The sequence below is a fragment of the Channa argus genome, chromosome 9, assembly GCF_033026475.1.
Source record: "Channa argus isolate prfri chromosome 9, Channa argus male v1.0, whole genome shotgun sequence".
Lineage (NCBI taxonomy): Eukaryota > Metazoa > Chordata > Actinopteri > Anabantiformes > Channidae > Channa > Channa argus.
In genome coordinates, this window is record NC_090205.1 from 19,593,369 (window position 1) to 19,608,455 (window position 15,087).

At 36.5% G+C, this 15,087-nt stretch overlaps 4 protein-coding genes across 4 annotated transcripts; all 4 read left to right on the forward strand.

The window, feature by feature from the left end:
- The first annotated feature begins 492 nt into the window (after positions 1-492).
- Positions 493-4,895, forward strand: LOC137133463 (olfactory receptor 6C1-like). Its single transcript, XM_067517126.1, has 3 exons — positions 493-1,383; positions 2,105-2,161; positions 4,797-4,895. Exons 1-3 carry the CDS (start codon positions 493-495, stop codon positions 4,893-4,895), a joined length of 1,047 nt encoding a protein of 348 aa, XP_067373227.1.
- Positions 4,896-6,234: 1,339 nt separating this feature from the next.
- On the forward strand, positions 6,235-7,170 carry LOC137133464 (olfactory receptor 5F1-like). Its single transcript, XM_067517128.1, has one exon. It carries the CDS (start codon positions 6,235-6,237, stop codon positions 7,168-7,170), a length of 936 nt encoding a protein of 311 aa, XP_067373229.1.
- Positions 7,171-9,801: 2,631 nt separating this feature from the next.
- LOC137133465 (olfactory receptor 2C3-like) lies at positions 9,802-10,725 on the forward strand. Its single transcript, XM_067517129.1, has one exon. The coding sequence runs from the start codon at positions 9,802-9,804 to the stop codon at positions 10,723-10,725; it is 924 nt and encodes a 307-aa protein (XP_067373230.1).
- A 2,037-nt stretch (positions 10,726-12,762) lies between these two features.
- LOC137133466 (olfactory receptor-like protein COR2) lies at positions 12,763-13,698 on the forward strand. Its single transcript, XM_067517130.1, has one exon. It carries the CDS (start codon positions 12,763-12,765, stop codon positions 13,696-13,698), a length of 936 nt encoding a protein of 311 aa, XP_067373231.1.
- The last annotated feature ends 1,389 nt before the right edge of the window (positions 13,699-15,087 follow it).

The following is a 15,087-nucleotide window of genomic DNA, read 5'->3' on the forward strand; positions in this document are numbered from 1 at the left end:
CATCACTGCGCTGCACTGCCATTTAAAATTCTGGACACATTACACATTGTACTATGTAATTATGCATGAAACCCTCTTTGCACTGCTGGAAGTGTTCATATCTCCATAGTTTGCTTACAACATGAAAGAGCCTACAGACTTTACAATCTGTCTTACTACATCTTAGCAGGTATTGTTCTAAATAAATAAATTAGTATATAAAAATGGACACATACTCTATGTTTACAGTATTTCTCTAGGTAAATGTCAGTGGACGGCTTACAATGAAAAAAACTGAGATGTGATTGGAAGTTTGGAAGTCCCATGTTAACAACGTCACTGAGTGCTACTGCTACGAGAAAATATAAGCAAATAATTCCACATCATGTAAGGGGTCAGTGGACACAGAACAGGATGCCACGTTTTTACTCCACCTAATCAGGCTGTGAACAATCATTTTTTTATTGTTTCTGTGGTGCAGCACTAAAATGACCTAAAGATGATTAATGTTATATGATGGATAATGTAACAGTAATTACTATGCTTACTCTTTCAGGGTTAAATGGCACAGCAAACTACAGAGTCACTCTGTTTGCTGTCACTGTATTGTGTTACTGTGTGATTCTGTTGGTAAATGTGACCATTATTGCCACAATCATTGGGGATAAAAGCCTTCATGAACCCATGTATATCTTCCTCTGTAACCTGTGCATCAATGGACTTTATGGGACGGCTGGATTTTACCCCAAATTCCTCCATGACCTTCTGTCTTCCACTCAGGTTATCTCTCATGCTGGGTGTCTTCTGCAGGGTTTTGTGTTGCACTCGTCTGCTACTGCAGATTTCTCCCTTTTAGCTTTAATGGCCTATGACAGATATGTGGCCATATGTCGACCTCTGATGTACCACTCTGTGATGACTAAACAAAGAATTAGTTTATTTGTGTTTTTTGCTTGGTTTGTTCCATTTTTTCTCATGTTCTTGAGCACAATAACATCAACTTCGAGGTTATGTGGCTCAAACATACCCAAGATCTACTGTGTTAACTGGTTCATTAATAGTCTGGCTTGTTCTGCCTCAATTGCAGCTAATGTTATTCCAGGTTTTAATTATACTTTTTATACTGGCCATGCTGTTTTTGTTGTGTGGACTTATATATATATGCTCAAAACCTGTTTAAAATCCAAAGATGACATGAACAGGTTTATGCAGACATGTTTACCACACATGTTCTGTGTAACTATTTTTACTGTATCTTTGCTTTTTGATTTGTTGTACATGCGAATTGGCTCAAAAGATTTATCACAAAATGTCCAGAATTTTATGGCAATAGAATTTCTCCTGATTCCTCCGATTATCAATCCTCTCATATATGGTTTCAAATTAACAAAAATAAGAAAAAGAATTCAACATTTTGTTTGTGGGAAATGTTTTAGGCCAAATGTATGACTTGTTCTGCTGAAAGAAAAATATCATGCAGACCTGTAATTTGAATACACTTTACCACAATGATATGCTACACAATACAAAGTAATAACATACAGAACTGAGGAAACAAGTTGAGTTTTAAATTGTCCATGTTCTCCAGTGTCATTATATTAAGATGTGTAGCAATGAGAACACCTGATCATAAAGCAATGCCTTATTTCACATTTGTAGCTGTTTTAATGAAGTAATTCTGCATTAACTAAGTATTGAAAATTTGCTTGCTATTATGCTTTTTATAAATCTAAAAACACCTTGTTTCCTTAGCCTTCAACGATGAAAACAACAAAGATAAACAGTGTGTAATATAGAAGAAGCTCACAAAACTGAAATGCTGTCTGAGAAAGTGGGTGACCATCACTGAGCAACACATTTGGAAATCTGGTTTTCTGTGTTTTTTTTCAAAATTACCATATAAATTTAAGTCTATAAGTATAAGTGATATAATTTCCTGTACAGCAGCTATTTTCAGACATAAATGTTTTTGGTAGCTCATTAATTTGAGCTAGAAGAATATGAGTAGTATAGTATTAAAATGTTCAGAATTCAATCTGCAGTTTAATCAACAGTCACATCATCAATAATTACTTTAATTAATAATTAAGAGAAATATTTATTTTTGGCAGCTATTCATGTCCACATCATGACTGTCTCAACTGTGCTTTACAAATATGGTGCACTCAAAAACATACATGAAGTAAATATAATTTGTTTTGAACAGTAATACAAAAAAAAAACAAAAGTTTTCTGTGGTCAGAGGAATCAAAATTTTAAATTGTTTTTGGAAACCATGGGTATCGTTTCATGCGAACTAAAGAGGAACCATCCAGCTTGTTATGAGTGGACAGTTCAAAATCCTTCATCTCTGATGGTATTGAGGTGCATTAGTGTCTACTATGTCACTATTAATGCAATAAAATACATAGAGGTTTTAGAGCAACATAAGCTCCCATTCAGACAATTTTACTTTCAGAGAAGGCCTTGTATATTTCAGCAAGACAATGCTAAATCACATAATGCATCATCACAACAGCATGGCTTCGCAGGAGAAGAATCCGGGTGCTGAACTGGCCTGTTTGCAGTGCAGACCTTTGAGCAATAGGAAACATTTGGTGCAAAAAAAAATCTGGCAGCAAAGGCCCAGGACTGTAATGGTGATCTGAAGGCTGGTGTGTCTGGTTTAGGGATTGGAATATTCTGAGTAGTCGAGGGTGGAAGACTGAGTCTGTTTTGTAGGCAGTGACAGCAGGTGATGAAGAATACTGAGTGTAATTGGATGGACAGGTGAGTGAGTCGGGAGCCAGACAAAAGGGGAAACCAGGAGGGAGGTTAAACAACGGATGACCAGGCGGGTGGAGGGGAGAAGGATAATGGCGTACCAGGGATGAATGCCAAGCTGCAGGTGCGTACTGTGTAGTTCGATACGGAGAACATGGGTGAAGGAACCTGGATGGAGTCTGGAGGGATGGGTTATAGAAAGGTAGACAATGTGAAGAGTTAGTGGGTAGACTGATCAGACAGGCAGCAGGCCGGTTAGCCACTTAGCTGGCAGATTAGCAGACCGGTAATAGGCAAAACTGGTTTAGCAGCAGGCTTGAGGAACATCTCAGGCAGGGGTTCGCAGACAAACAAAGAAATTACCATGAATGTAAAGTAACTGAACACACTACGCAGGATGTGAATACAAACTAAGAGTCCAAAACAGGAAATGAAACCAAAGGGCTGGATCATAACAGAGAGAATGTTACACAATGGTAAAAATCACCCTGTTCCAATTTTTTTGAAGTGTTTTGCTGCCATCAAATTCAAAATTAGCTAATATTTTCACTGAAATGGTAAAATGTCTCTGTTTCAACATCTGATATGTGGTTTATGTTCTATTGTGAATAAAATATGGGTTGATGGGATTTGCATTCTGTTTTATTAATATTTAAAGATCGTACTAACTTCTTTTGAATTGGGGTTGTACACGCACAGGTTTTTTGCCAGGACATATATTATACAGTAAACATTGCATATCTCTTTTTTGTAGACAGATGCAGACTGTACATTCTGGATAGATCCATAACAGCAGTTTCAGGTGTTATGTTTATGGTTATGTTTGCATCCCCTTACAATAAAATGGCATACAAGCGCCTTGCAAAAGTATTCATATGTCACACTTTTCAGATATGTATTTGTAATAAATTTAGAAAACCATTTATCATTTTCCTTTGACTTCACAATTATGTACCACCTTGTGTTGGTCTATCACATGAAAACCTAATAAAAATGTGGAAGACAAGGTAATCTATCTTCAGCAGCACAAGCTGGCACATTCTCATTCTCATTCACCAGGTTATACATCATTAATGTACACAGTACCAGACTTGTTGCTTAATAGTGATCTGGAACGTTTGAACCCTTCTTCTGGACATAATCTTTGTTACTTCATTCCAACCCTGCTTGGGCTGTATCTCAGAGAGTTGTAGCAATTATTGGCTTAATGCTCTTTAGCAGGACGTCACGAGCCCCAAAGCCTGCAGTGGGTTGCAGTATTGTGGCTTCCATTGTCCTGCAGTTTGGTATGAGCCTGTTCTTAGCAGCTTTGTCTGTTTCTGTGCCTATGTATCAATGAAGAAGTCTTGTCTGAAGCTTGTTAAAGATTTGAAGAGGGTATCCCTCCTGACCCCCTGGTGCTAATGCTGGGTATAGGACAATTTGTCAGAAGTTAGGGGTTTCGCTTCTTTTGTTAGATGCAATTTGTTCCTGTGTCTTCTGTTTTTTTCTTTTTGTGTCTGTATGTGTCCCCGTAATTCTGCTCCTTGCCAGCTGAAACTTCCCACCACTCAGTTCTACCTCAGTCTTTCTCCAGTCCCTCTTGGCTTTCCGTTCCTCAGCTGGCACTTGTCATCAAACCTGATTCACTTCATCCATCTATTCTTGTTTTATAAGGACTTTCATTCCCATTGTTGCTAGTGTGTCTCCCCATATGTCCTGTTTCCCTATTCTCATTCCTTTTCCCAACCACCAGCTTGAGAATCTTCTCAGGGCGTTAGTCAGTTTTGTAGTTTGTTTTGTTAGTTAGTTAGCTATTCTGCGTATTTGTTAGTTAGTTTCTGTTTTCCAAATTTTTTGTTAGTTCCTCCTACCTTCTGTAGTAAGAGTTTTGTGTTTTAAATGTTAGTTGTTCCTACTGTCTTCGGCAGTGAGCGTTTTCTGTTTGTTTTATTCCCTTTTCCTGCCTGCTGTAAGTTTGACTTTGTATTTTTTTTTTTAGAAATCTTCTTCTGTACTTCCTGTCTCATGTTATCTCCTGCAATTGAATCCCAGTGTGTGTTGGTTTTTCACAGTACACACTAGCCAAACCATGGATTCAGCAGAGTCAGGACGAGTACAGGGAGCATGGCAGTCCCAGGAGGCTCAACGGAGCCAAACACAGCAGTGTGTAGAGGAGAATTCTTGTAGGTTAGATTTATTGTGCGAGCATTTTGAGCATGCCTGTGTAGTTCTTTTGCTTCCCCCGAGTGTAGGATGGCTCCACCGGAACACATTTACGGAGATGCCGGCAAATGCCGCCTGTTTGTTTTGGTGCTATAATTTTTTTTTGAGCTGCAGCCCCTTACATACCCCATGGAGTTCAGCAGGGTGGCATATACTATCTCCCTACTCTCGGGAAAAGTGCCTTAGGAACGGCAGAATGGGAGAACAGGTCTGCATGTTGTCAGTCTTTTGAGGCATTAAATAACTACTAACTAACCTTGGTGTTCAACCCATCAACATCTCGCAGAGTAGCAGCATCCAGTCTGTTTAAGCCCTCTCAGGCTTCTCTATCAGTAACTGACTACACTATTGAGTTTCGTATGCTCGCCGCCTCTACCAATTGGGGTGAGGAGACACTGTATGATAAATATATATAGGGATTAGCTGACTGCATTAAGAATGACCTTGCGGCTCGTAATCTCCCCTCCTCCATGTGCGGTCTGATCAGGCTAGCGTTTTTATTTCCAGCATTGTCAGGTCTGGATCCACCTTCCACTCACCCCACACTAACTGTCCTCCAGCTGACCGAGCCAGTCAAACCCCTTCCGAGCAACCCATGCAGGTAGGGAGGTCGCCACTTGGCGATCTAGAGGGGTGGAGTCCTGTCAAAAGTTAGGTTTTTCACTTCTTTTGTTAGATGTAGTTCTTTCCTGTGTCTTTTGATTTTGTCAACTTATGTCTGTATGTGTCCCCGCAGTTCAATTCCCTGCCAGCTAAGAATTCCCACCACTCAGTTCCACCTCAGTCTTTCTCTAGTCCCTGTTGGCTTTTGTTCCTCAGCCGGCACCGGTTATCACACATGATTCACATCATCCATCTATTCTTGTTTTATAATGACTTTCCTTCCCATTGTGGGTTGCTAGTGTGTCTACCCCTGTGTCCTGTTTCCCTATTCTCATTACCTGGAATGATTCTTAGTCTGTTTTTTTTTTTTCCTTTTGGACAAACTCTGTTCTGCGAGTTATCAGGACTGACTGACCCACGTCCCAGGAGTTACTGTTTCTAATAAAAAGCACACATGCTGTATATTTACAGTAAATGTCCCTGGACTGCTTACAATAAAAAAACTGCCACATGATTGGAAGTTTTATGTCCCATGTTATTGACGTCACTGAGTGTTACTTTGATAACAGAATATTAACAAATGATTACACATCTTGTAAGAGGTGGGTGGACACAGAACGGGATGAACAGAAATGCAGTTGCTGTTGTGCAGTGTTAAAATGACATAAAGGTGATTAACATTATATGATGGATAATGTAACAGTAATTACTATGCTTACTCTTTCAGGGTTAAATGGCACAGCAAACTACAGAGTCACTCTGTTTGCTGTCACTGTATTGTGTTACTGTGTGATTCTGTTGGTAAATGTGACCATTATTGCCACAATCATTGGGGATAAAAGCCTTCATGAACCCATGTATATCTTCCTTTGTAACCTGTGCATCAATGGTCTTTATGGAACGGCTGGATTTTACCCCAAATTCCTCCATGACCTTCTGTCTCCCACTCAGGTTATCTCTCATGCTGGGTGTCTTCTGCAGGGTTTTGTGTTGCACTCATCTGCTATTGCAGATTTCTCCCTTCTAGCTTTAATGGCCTATGACAGATATATGGCCATATGTCGACCTCTGATGTACCACTCTGTGATGACTAAACAAAGAATTAGTTTATTTATGTTTTTTGCTTGGTTTGTTCCTTTTCTTCTCATGTTCTTGAGCACAATAACATCAACATCAAGGTTATGTGGCTCAAACATACCAAAGATCTACTGTGTTAACTGGTTCATTAACAGTCTGGCTTGTTCTGCCTCAGTTGCAGCTAATGTTATTCCAGGTTTTAATTATACTTTTTATACTGGCCATGCTGTTTTTGTTGTGTGGACTTATATATATATGCTCAAAACCTGTTTAAAGTCCAAAGATGACATGAACAGGTTTATGCAGACATGTTTACCACACATGTTCTGTGTAACAATTTTTTCTGTATGTATGCTTTTTGATTTGTTGTACATGCGAATTGGCCCAAAAGATTTATCACAAAATGTCCAGAATTTTATGGCAATAGAATTTCTCCTGATTCCTCCAATTATCAATCCTCTCATATATGGTTTCAAATTAACAAAAATAAGAAAAAGAATCCAAAATTTTGTTTGTGGGAAATGTTTTAGACCAAATGTATGACTTGTTCTGCGGAAAGAAAAATATCGTGCAGAACTGTAATTTGAATACACTTAACCTCAATGCTATGCTACACAATACAACGTAATACCATACAGAACTGAGGAAACAAGTTGAGTTTTAAATTGTCTACGTTATCTGGTCTCATTATATTAAGATGTGTAGCAATTAGTGCACCTGATCATAAATCAATGCCTTATTTCACATGTGTAGTTGCTATTGTTATTAAAGTTTTTCTGCATTAATTATTTGAAATTTATTTGCTGTCATGGTTTTTATTTATGTAAAACACCTTGTTTCCTTAACTTTCAAGGATAAAATGACAACACATTTGGAAATCTAGCGAGGGTTTCCAAAAGGTTTTTTCTGTGTTTAATTCAAAATTGCCATATAAAATTAAGTGTATAAGTATAAGTGACACAACTTTCTGTATATCAGCAACTTTCATACATAAATGCCTGTTTTTGGTAGCTCTTTAATTTGAGCCAGTTAAATATGAGTAGTATAGTATTAAAATGATTTCAGAATTTCAGAATTCATTCTGCTGCTTTATCAACAGTCACATCATCAATAATTACTTTAATTAATAATTAAGATAATCCATTATTTTTGGCTGCTATTCGTGTCCACATCATAACTGTCTCTACTGTGCTTTACAAATTTGGTGCACTCAAAAACATACATGAAGTAAATATAATTTGTTTTGAATCTTGTTACAGTAATACAATGGACAAGAATAGATCATGTTTACTTATGTTAAATGATATTTTCTCTTTCATTATAATACTATAACATATTCAAAAGTTGTATTTTTTGATTTAATCAGATGCAGAATAAATGTTCCTGCATATTTTTTTCATGTGAGAGCTGTAACCTTTGTATACTGTCTATAGGGACTAGATGAACAACATGCTGGAAACCACATGTGTCTTTTAAAGATTCAGTCTGCAACTAGCGCTAACAAAGGACTTGAAATAAGTCCTCTCAGCTCGTTATCTCTTTGGCAAGTACCTACTAGAAACATTGAGGTGGTCATCATTCACCATGGAACGGCTAAGTAGCCAGCAAATATTTATGATCCACAAAACATAGGGTTTAATGTACAAAAAGGGCTGTAATACCTACACAGTTTATCCAATATTATCGACCAAACCATTTAGGTTGGAAATCTACACTCTTAGGACATTGATTTATTTCATATACATTGTAGTGCTATACAGGGCCAAAATGATGAAATCTGTGGCAATGTTCAAATACTTATAGAACTAACAAGGTCATTAACTATCATTGGTACAAATGATAGATGTTGTTGTGGAGGTACTAAATTTAAACTTTATGGACCTATTACAACTCCAATTCAATAAAATTTGGGACGTTGTGTAAATGCAATTACAAACCAATTATTAGCAAATCTCATCAACCAATATCTTATTTACAATAGACCATAAACAACATAGATGTTGGACCTGAGATATTTTAACATTTCATGGAAAATATTAGCTCATTTTGAATTTGATGGCAGCAACACAAACTAATTGTGATGAATGGTGATCTGAAGGCTGGCGTGTCTGGTTTGGGATTGGAGTATTCTGAGTAGTTGAGGGGGAAAGACTGAGCTTTGTAGGCAAAACTGGTTACACATCATCAATGTATACAGTACCCGACTTTTTGCATAACTGTGATCTGGAATGTTTGAACTCTTCTTCTGGACATAATCTTTAACACTCAATTCCAACCCTGTTTGGGCTGCATTTTAGACAATTGTAGCAATTATTGGATTAATACTCTTTAGCAGGATGTCATGGCCCCAGAGCCTGCAGTGAGTTTTATAATTGTGGCTTCCATTTACCTGCCTTCTAGTATGAGCCTGCTCTTAGCTGTTTTGTCTGTGTCAATGACAGTGTAATAATTGTTTTGCAGGAAGAAAAATATCATTTAGTGACAGTGGCATTTATGCATAACCACAATGCTCAGTTTTACAATGTAAAGTTGTAACATATAGCATTAAGGATAACATCATAGTTATTATGTATCATATAAAAATGAGTAAATATAATAATAAACCTGAACACAAAAAAAACGTAATGTCACATTTATAGTATTACTTTTGAAGTTATTCTACATTACTTGTGGAGCATTTATAGTTTTTGTTTTACTGCTGTGGTTTCATTTATCAAAAAAACACCTGTCTCCTTAAGTTAACCTACAGTAATAAAAACAACACGTGTGAAACCCTCTTTGCACTGCTGGAAGTGTTCAGAGCATGAAAGAGCACACAGACTTTACAATCTGTCTTACTACATCTCAGCAGGTATTGTTCTAAATAAATAAATTAGTACATAAAAATTGACACATACTCTATGTTTACAGTATTTTTCTAGGTAAATGTCAGTGGACGGCTTACAATGAAAAAAACTGAGACGTGATTGGAAGTTAGGAAGTCCCATGTTAACAACGTCACTGAGTGCTACTGCTACGAGAAAATATAAGCAAATAATTCCACATCATGTTAGGGGTCAGTGGACACAGAACAGGATGCCACGTTTTTACTCCACCTAATCAGGCTGTGAACAATCAATTTTTTATTGTTTCTGTTGTGCAGCACTAAAATGACCTAAAGATGATTAACATTATATGATGGATAATGTAACAGTAATTAGTATGCTTACTCTTTCAGGGTTAAATGGCACAGCAAACTACAGAGTCACTCTGTTTGCTGTCACTGTATTGTGTTACTGTGTGATTCTGTTGGTAAATGTGACCATTATTGCCACAATCATTGGGGATAAAAGCCTTCATGAACCCATGTATATCTTCCTCTGTAACCTGTGCATCAATGGTCTTTATGGAACGGCTGGGTTTTACCCCAAATTCCTCCATGACCTTCTGTCTCCCACTCAGGTTATCTCTCATGCTGGGTGTCTTCTGCAGGGTTATGTGTTGCACTCGTCTGCTATTGCTGATTTCTCCCTTTTAGCTTTAATGGCCTATGACAGATATGTGGCCATATGTCGACCTCTGATGTACCACTCTGTGATGACTAAACAAAGAATTAGTTTATTTGTGTTTTTTGCTTGGTTTGTTCCTTTTTCTCTCATGCTTATGAGTACGTTAACATCAAGTTCGAGGTTATGTGGCTCAAACATACCAAGGATATACTGCATTAACTGGTTCATTAATAGTCTGGCTTGTTCGGCCTCACTTACAGCTAATGTTATTCCAGGTTTTAATTATACTTTTTATTTTGGCCATGCTGTTTTTGTTGTGTGGACTTATATATATATGATCAAAATATGTCTAAAATCCAAAGATGACATGAACAAGTTTATGCAGACATGTTTACCACATGTGTTCTGTGTAATAATTTTTTCTGTATCTTTGCTTTTTGATGTGGTTTACATGCGCATTGGCTCAAGAGATTTATCACAAAGTGTCCAGAATTTTATGGCAATGGAATTTCTCCTGATTCCTCCGATTATCAATCCTCTCATATATGGTTTCAAATTAACAAAAATACGAAAAAGAATCCAACATTTTCTATGTGGCAAATGTTTTTAGACCAAATATAATAATTGTTTTGCAGGAAGAAAAATATCATGCAGTGGCATTTATGAATAACCACAATGCTTGGTTTTACAATGCAAAGCTGTAAAATATAAAATGAAGGAAAACATCATAGAGTTTTAATGTATCATATAAATGACTAAGTGACTCATTTATCAAAAAAACACCTCTGTCTCCTTAAGTTAGCCTATATTAATAAAAAAAACAAATGCAAATAGAGTGTGAAAAAAAGAAAAGACTTTCAACACTAAAATGCATAGTGCATGACAATACATACTTGTAAGTAGAATGGAGCAATAATCCAAAAATTACACTGTAAATATTTTCTAACTGAGGTTTTGTAGCAGTTTATTTATACTGTCGCAACCAGGTATCAATATAGGTATTACAGAAAACTGCATAACTAATACTGATCAACAACTCTGGCAAAGATACACTGCTGTTCTAGCAAAGAACGACAAAGGGTAGGTGACCTGTTTGTCCAGCTGAAAGAAAACTAGCTATGGACAATTGGTCCAGCTAAATCCCAGCTGCCAAAAAAATTTGTTGTGTACATATATTTGAATTGTCTGTTGTGAACAATACAAAAATAAACCTGGAGATGCTACATTTTTCATTAATAAATTTCAATGGTAATATTATTAAAATCACTAAAAGGTATGTTGTCTGTCATTTTATGGACAGGTCAACACTGGCTCCTTTAACATTACATTTGCTTCACCTTCATCAAATCCCAAAAATGTAAACAACTTTTTACCCAAGCAAAACATATATGCAAACAGTATGCAGGTAACATCTGTAATGGGCTGAGTGCAGACCTCTCAAGATGGCCTCCCCATCCACCACCAGTTAATGTGGGGTATCGTAATGTTACATCGCACTGTGTTACAGGTTGAAACGTAAGCACCATGTTCTTCTCTATGCAGTTTATTTACCTGTGACTGCTACAGTAATTACCTGCATATCTTTTTCTTTATTTCACCAAAGAGTTGTTCAAATCTTGTTGAAAATTGAAGGAGAAGAGAAGACAGGAAGAAGGGGAAAGAGACAGAGAAAGGAACCGTCCATGGGTAAATTTACCTAACTTGTGCAAAGCACTGCTATTTGGATAATTAACAAAACATCAAGTCGGTCCATATGAATCACCAGCTCAAGACTGGATTAGCAAGACTGACAAAAACAGAAATTGTCTGTTATTTTGCTTTTAGATCAAGTGACTGTTGTAAACACTTTAAAAGTTTCCAATCCCCATAAACAGTTTTGCAGTAGCTGGGTTCCCCAAATTCACAAGCTGACACACCAGCAAACTGAAAGCATAGACATCCTGGCAAAAGTAAGTTGGTACGCTTCCTAAACTAAAGTAAAACATTCACACAATCGTGCGGCACATTAAATAGTCTGTATTCACTGTTGAGCCGTAGGAAAGTCACTGTTTTACTGCACAAACTCCGATGGATAAGACATTAGTTGTAATCTACAAATCTGAGACATTCATTTAGATTTAGATAAATTATTTCGTTATCACGGAAAAAAAAAATTCATCACTGCGCTGCACTGCCATTTAAAATTCTGGACACATTACACATTGTACTATGTAATTATGCATGAAACCCTCTTTGCACTGCTGGAAGTGTTCATATCTCCATAGTTTGCTTACAACATGAAAGAGCCTACAGACTTTACAATCTGTCTTACTACATCTTAGCAGGTATTGTTCTAAATAAATAAATTAGTATATAAAAATGGACACATACTCTATGTTTACAGTATTTCTCTAGGTAAATGTCAGTGGACGGCTTACAATGAAAAAAACTGAGATGTGATTGGAAGTTTGGAAGTCCCATGTTAACAACGTCACTGAGTGCTACTGCTACGAGAAAATATAAGCAAATAATTCCACATCATGAAAGGGGTCAGTGGACACAGAACAGGATGCCACGTTTTTACTCCACCTAATCAGGCTGTGAACACTTAATTTTTTATTGTTTCTGTGGTGCAGCACTAAAATTACATAAAGATGATTAATGTTATATGATGGATAATGTAACAGTAATTACTGTGCTTACTCTTTCAGGGTTAAATGGCACAGCAAACTACAGAGTCACTCTGTTTGCTGTCACTGTATTGTGTTACTGTGTGATTCTGTTGGTAAATGTGACCATTATTGCCACAATCATTGGGGATAAAAGCCTTCATGAACCCATGTATATCTTCCTCTGTAACCTGTGCATCAATGGACTTTATGGGACGGCTGGATTTTACCCCAAATTCCTCCATGACCTTCTGTCTCCCACTCAGGTTATCTCTCATGCTGGGTGTCTTCTGCAGGGTTTTGTGTTGCACTCGTCTGCTACTGCAGATTTCTCCCTTTTAGCTTTAATGGCATATGACAGATATGTGGCCATATGTCGACCTCTGATGTACCACTCTGTGATGACTAAACAAAGAATTAGTTTATTTGTGTTTTTTGCTTGGTTTGTTCCTTTTTCTCTCTTGTTTATGAGCACAATAACATCAACTTCGAGGTTATGTGGCTCAATCATACCAAAGATCTACTGTGTTAACTGGTTCGTTAATAGTCTGGCTTGTTCGGCCTCAATTGCAGCTACTGTTATTCCAGGTTTTAATTATACTTTTTATACTGGCCATGCTGTTTTTGTTGTGTGGACTTATATATATATGCTCAAAACCTGTTTAAAATCCAAAGATGACATGAACAGGTTTATGCAGACATGTTTACCACATGTGTTCTGTGTAATAATTTTTTCTGTATGTTTGCTTTTTGATTTGTTGTACATGCGAATTGGCTCAAAAGATTTATCACAAAGTGTCCAGAATTTTATGGCAATAGAATTTCTCCTGATTCCTCCGATTATCAATCCTCTCATATATGGTTTCAAATTAACAAAAATACGAAAAAGAATTCAACATTTTGTTTGTGGGAAATGTTTTAGGCCAAATGTATGACTTGTTCTGCTGAAAGAAAAATATCATGCAGACCTGTAATTTGAATACACTTAACCACAATGATATGCTACACAATACAAAGTAATAACATACAGAACTGAGGAAACAAGTTGAGTTTTAAATTGTCCACGTTCTCCAGTGTCATTATATTAAGATGTGTAGCAATGAGAACACCTGATCATAAAGCAATGCCTTATTTCACATTTGTAGCTGTTTTAATAAAGTAATTCTGCATTAACTAAGTATTGAAAATTTGCTTGTTGTTATGGTTTTTATAAATCCAAATACACCTTGTTTCCTTAGCCTTCAACGATGAAAACAACAAAGATAAACAGTGTGTAAAATAGAAGAAGCTCACAAAACTGAAATGCTCTTTGAGAAACTGGGTGACCATCACTGAGCAACACATTTGGAAATCTGGCAAGTGTTTTCTGTGTTTTATTCAAAATTACCATATAAATTTAAGTCTATAAGTATAAGTGAAACAATTTTCTGTACAGCAGCTATTTTCAGACATAAATGCCTGTTTTTGGTAGGTCATTAATTTGAGCCAGATGAATATGAGTAGTATAGTATTAAAATGTTCAGAATTCAATCTGCAGCTTAATCAACAGTCACATCATCAATAATTACCTTAATTAATTATTAAGAGAAATATTTATTTTTGGCAGCTATTCGTGTCCACATCATGACTGTCTTCTCTGTGCTTTACAAATATGGTGCACTCAAAAACATACATGAAGTAAATATAATTTGTTTTGAATCTTGTTACAGTAATACAATGGACAAGAATAGATTATGTTTACTTATGTTAAAGGATTTTTCTCTTTCATTATAATACTATAACATGTTCAAAAGTTATATTTCTTGATTTAATCAGATGCAGAATAAATGCTTAGGTTGAAAATCTACACTCTTAGGACATCGATTTATTTCATGTACATCGTAGTGCTATACAGAGCCAAAATGATGAAAGCTGTGCAAATGTTTAAATGCTTATAGAACTAACAAGGTGATTAACTATCATTGGTACAAATGATAGATGGTGTTGTGGAGGTACTAAATTTAAACTTTATGGACCTATTACAACCCCAATTCAATAAAAGTTGGGACAATGTGCAAATGCAATTAAAAACCAATTATTAGCTAATCTCATAAACTCATATCTTATTTACAATAGACCATAAACAACATAGATGTTGGAACTGAGATATTTTAACATTTCATGGAAAATATTAGCTCATTTTGAATTTGATGGCAGCAACACATCTCAAAAACGTTGGAATAGAGGCGACATAAGGCTGGAATACTAATTTCCACCAATTAAAAAACAAATGGCCACTGTTTTGGGGGCCAAAGCTCATTTAAAATGGTCTGGGGCAAAATGAA

Coding starts and splice junctions, on each gene's coding strand:
- LOC137133466 (XM_067517130.1), top strand. CDS start 12,763: ATGATGGATAATGTAACAGTAATTACTGTGCTTACTCTTTCAGGGTTA.
- LOC137133464 (XM_067517128.1), top strand. CDS start 6,235: ATGATGGATAATGTAACAGTAATTACTATGCTTACTCTTTCAGGGTTA.
- LOC137133465 (XM_067517129.1), top strand. CDS start 9,802: ATGATGGATAATGTAACAGTAATTAGTATGCTTACTCTTTCAGGGTTA.
- LOC137133463 (XM_067517126.1), top strand. CDS start 493: ATGATGGATAATGTAACAGTAATTACTATGCTTACTCTTTCAGGGTTA. Junction 1,384..2,104: donor TAACAAAAATAAGAAAAAGA/ATTCAACATTTT, acceptor ATTCATGTCCAC/ATCATGACTGTCTCAACTGT. Junction 2,162..4,796: donor CACTCAAAAACATACATGAA/GTAAATATAATT, acceptor GGTTTTTCACAG/TACACACTAGCCAAACCATG.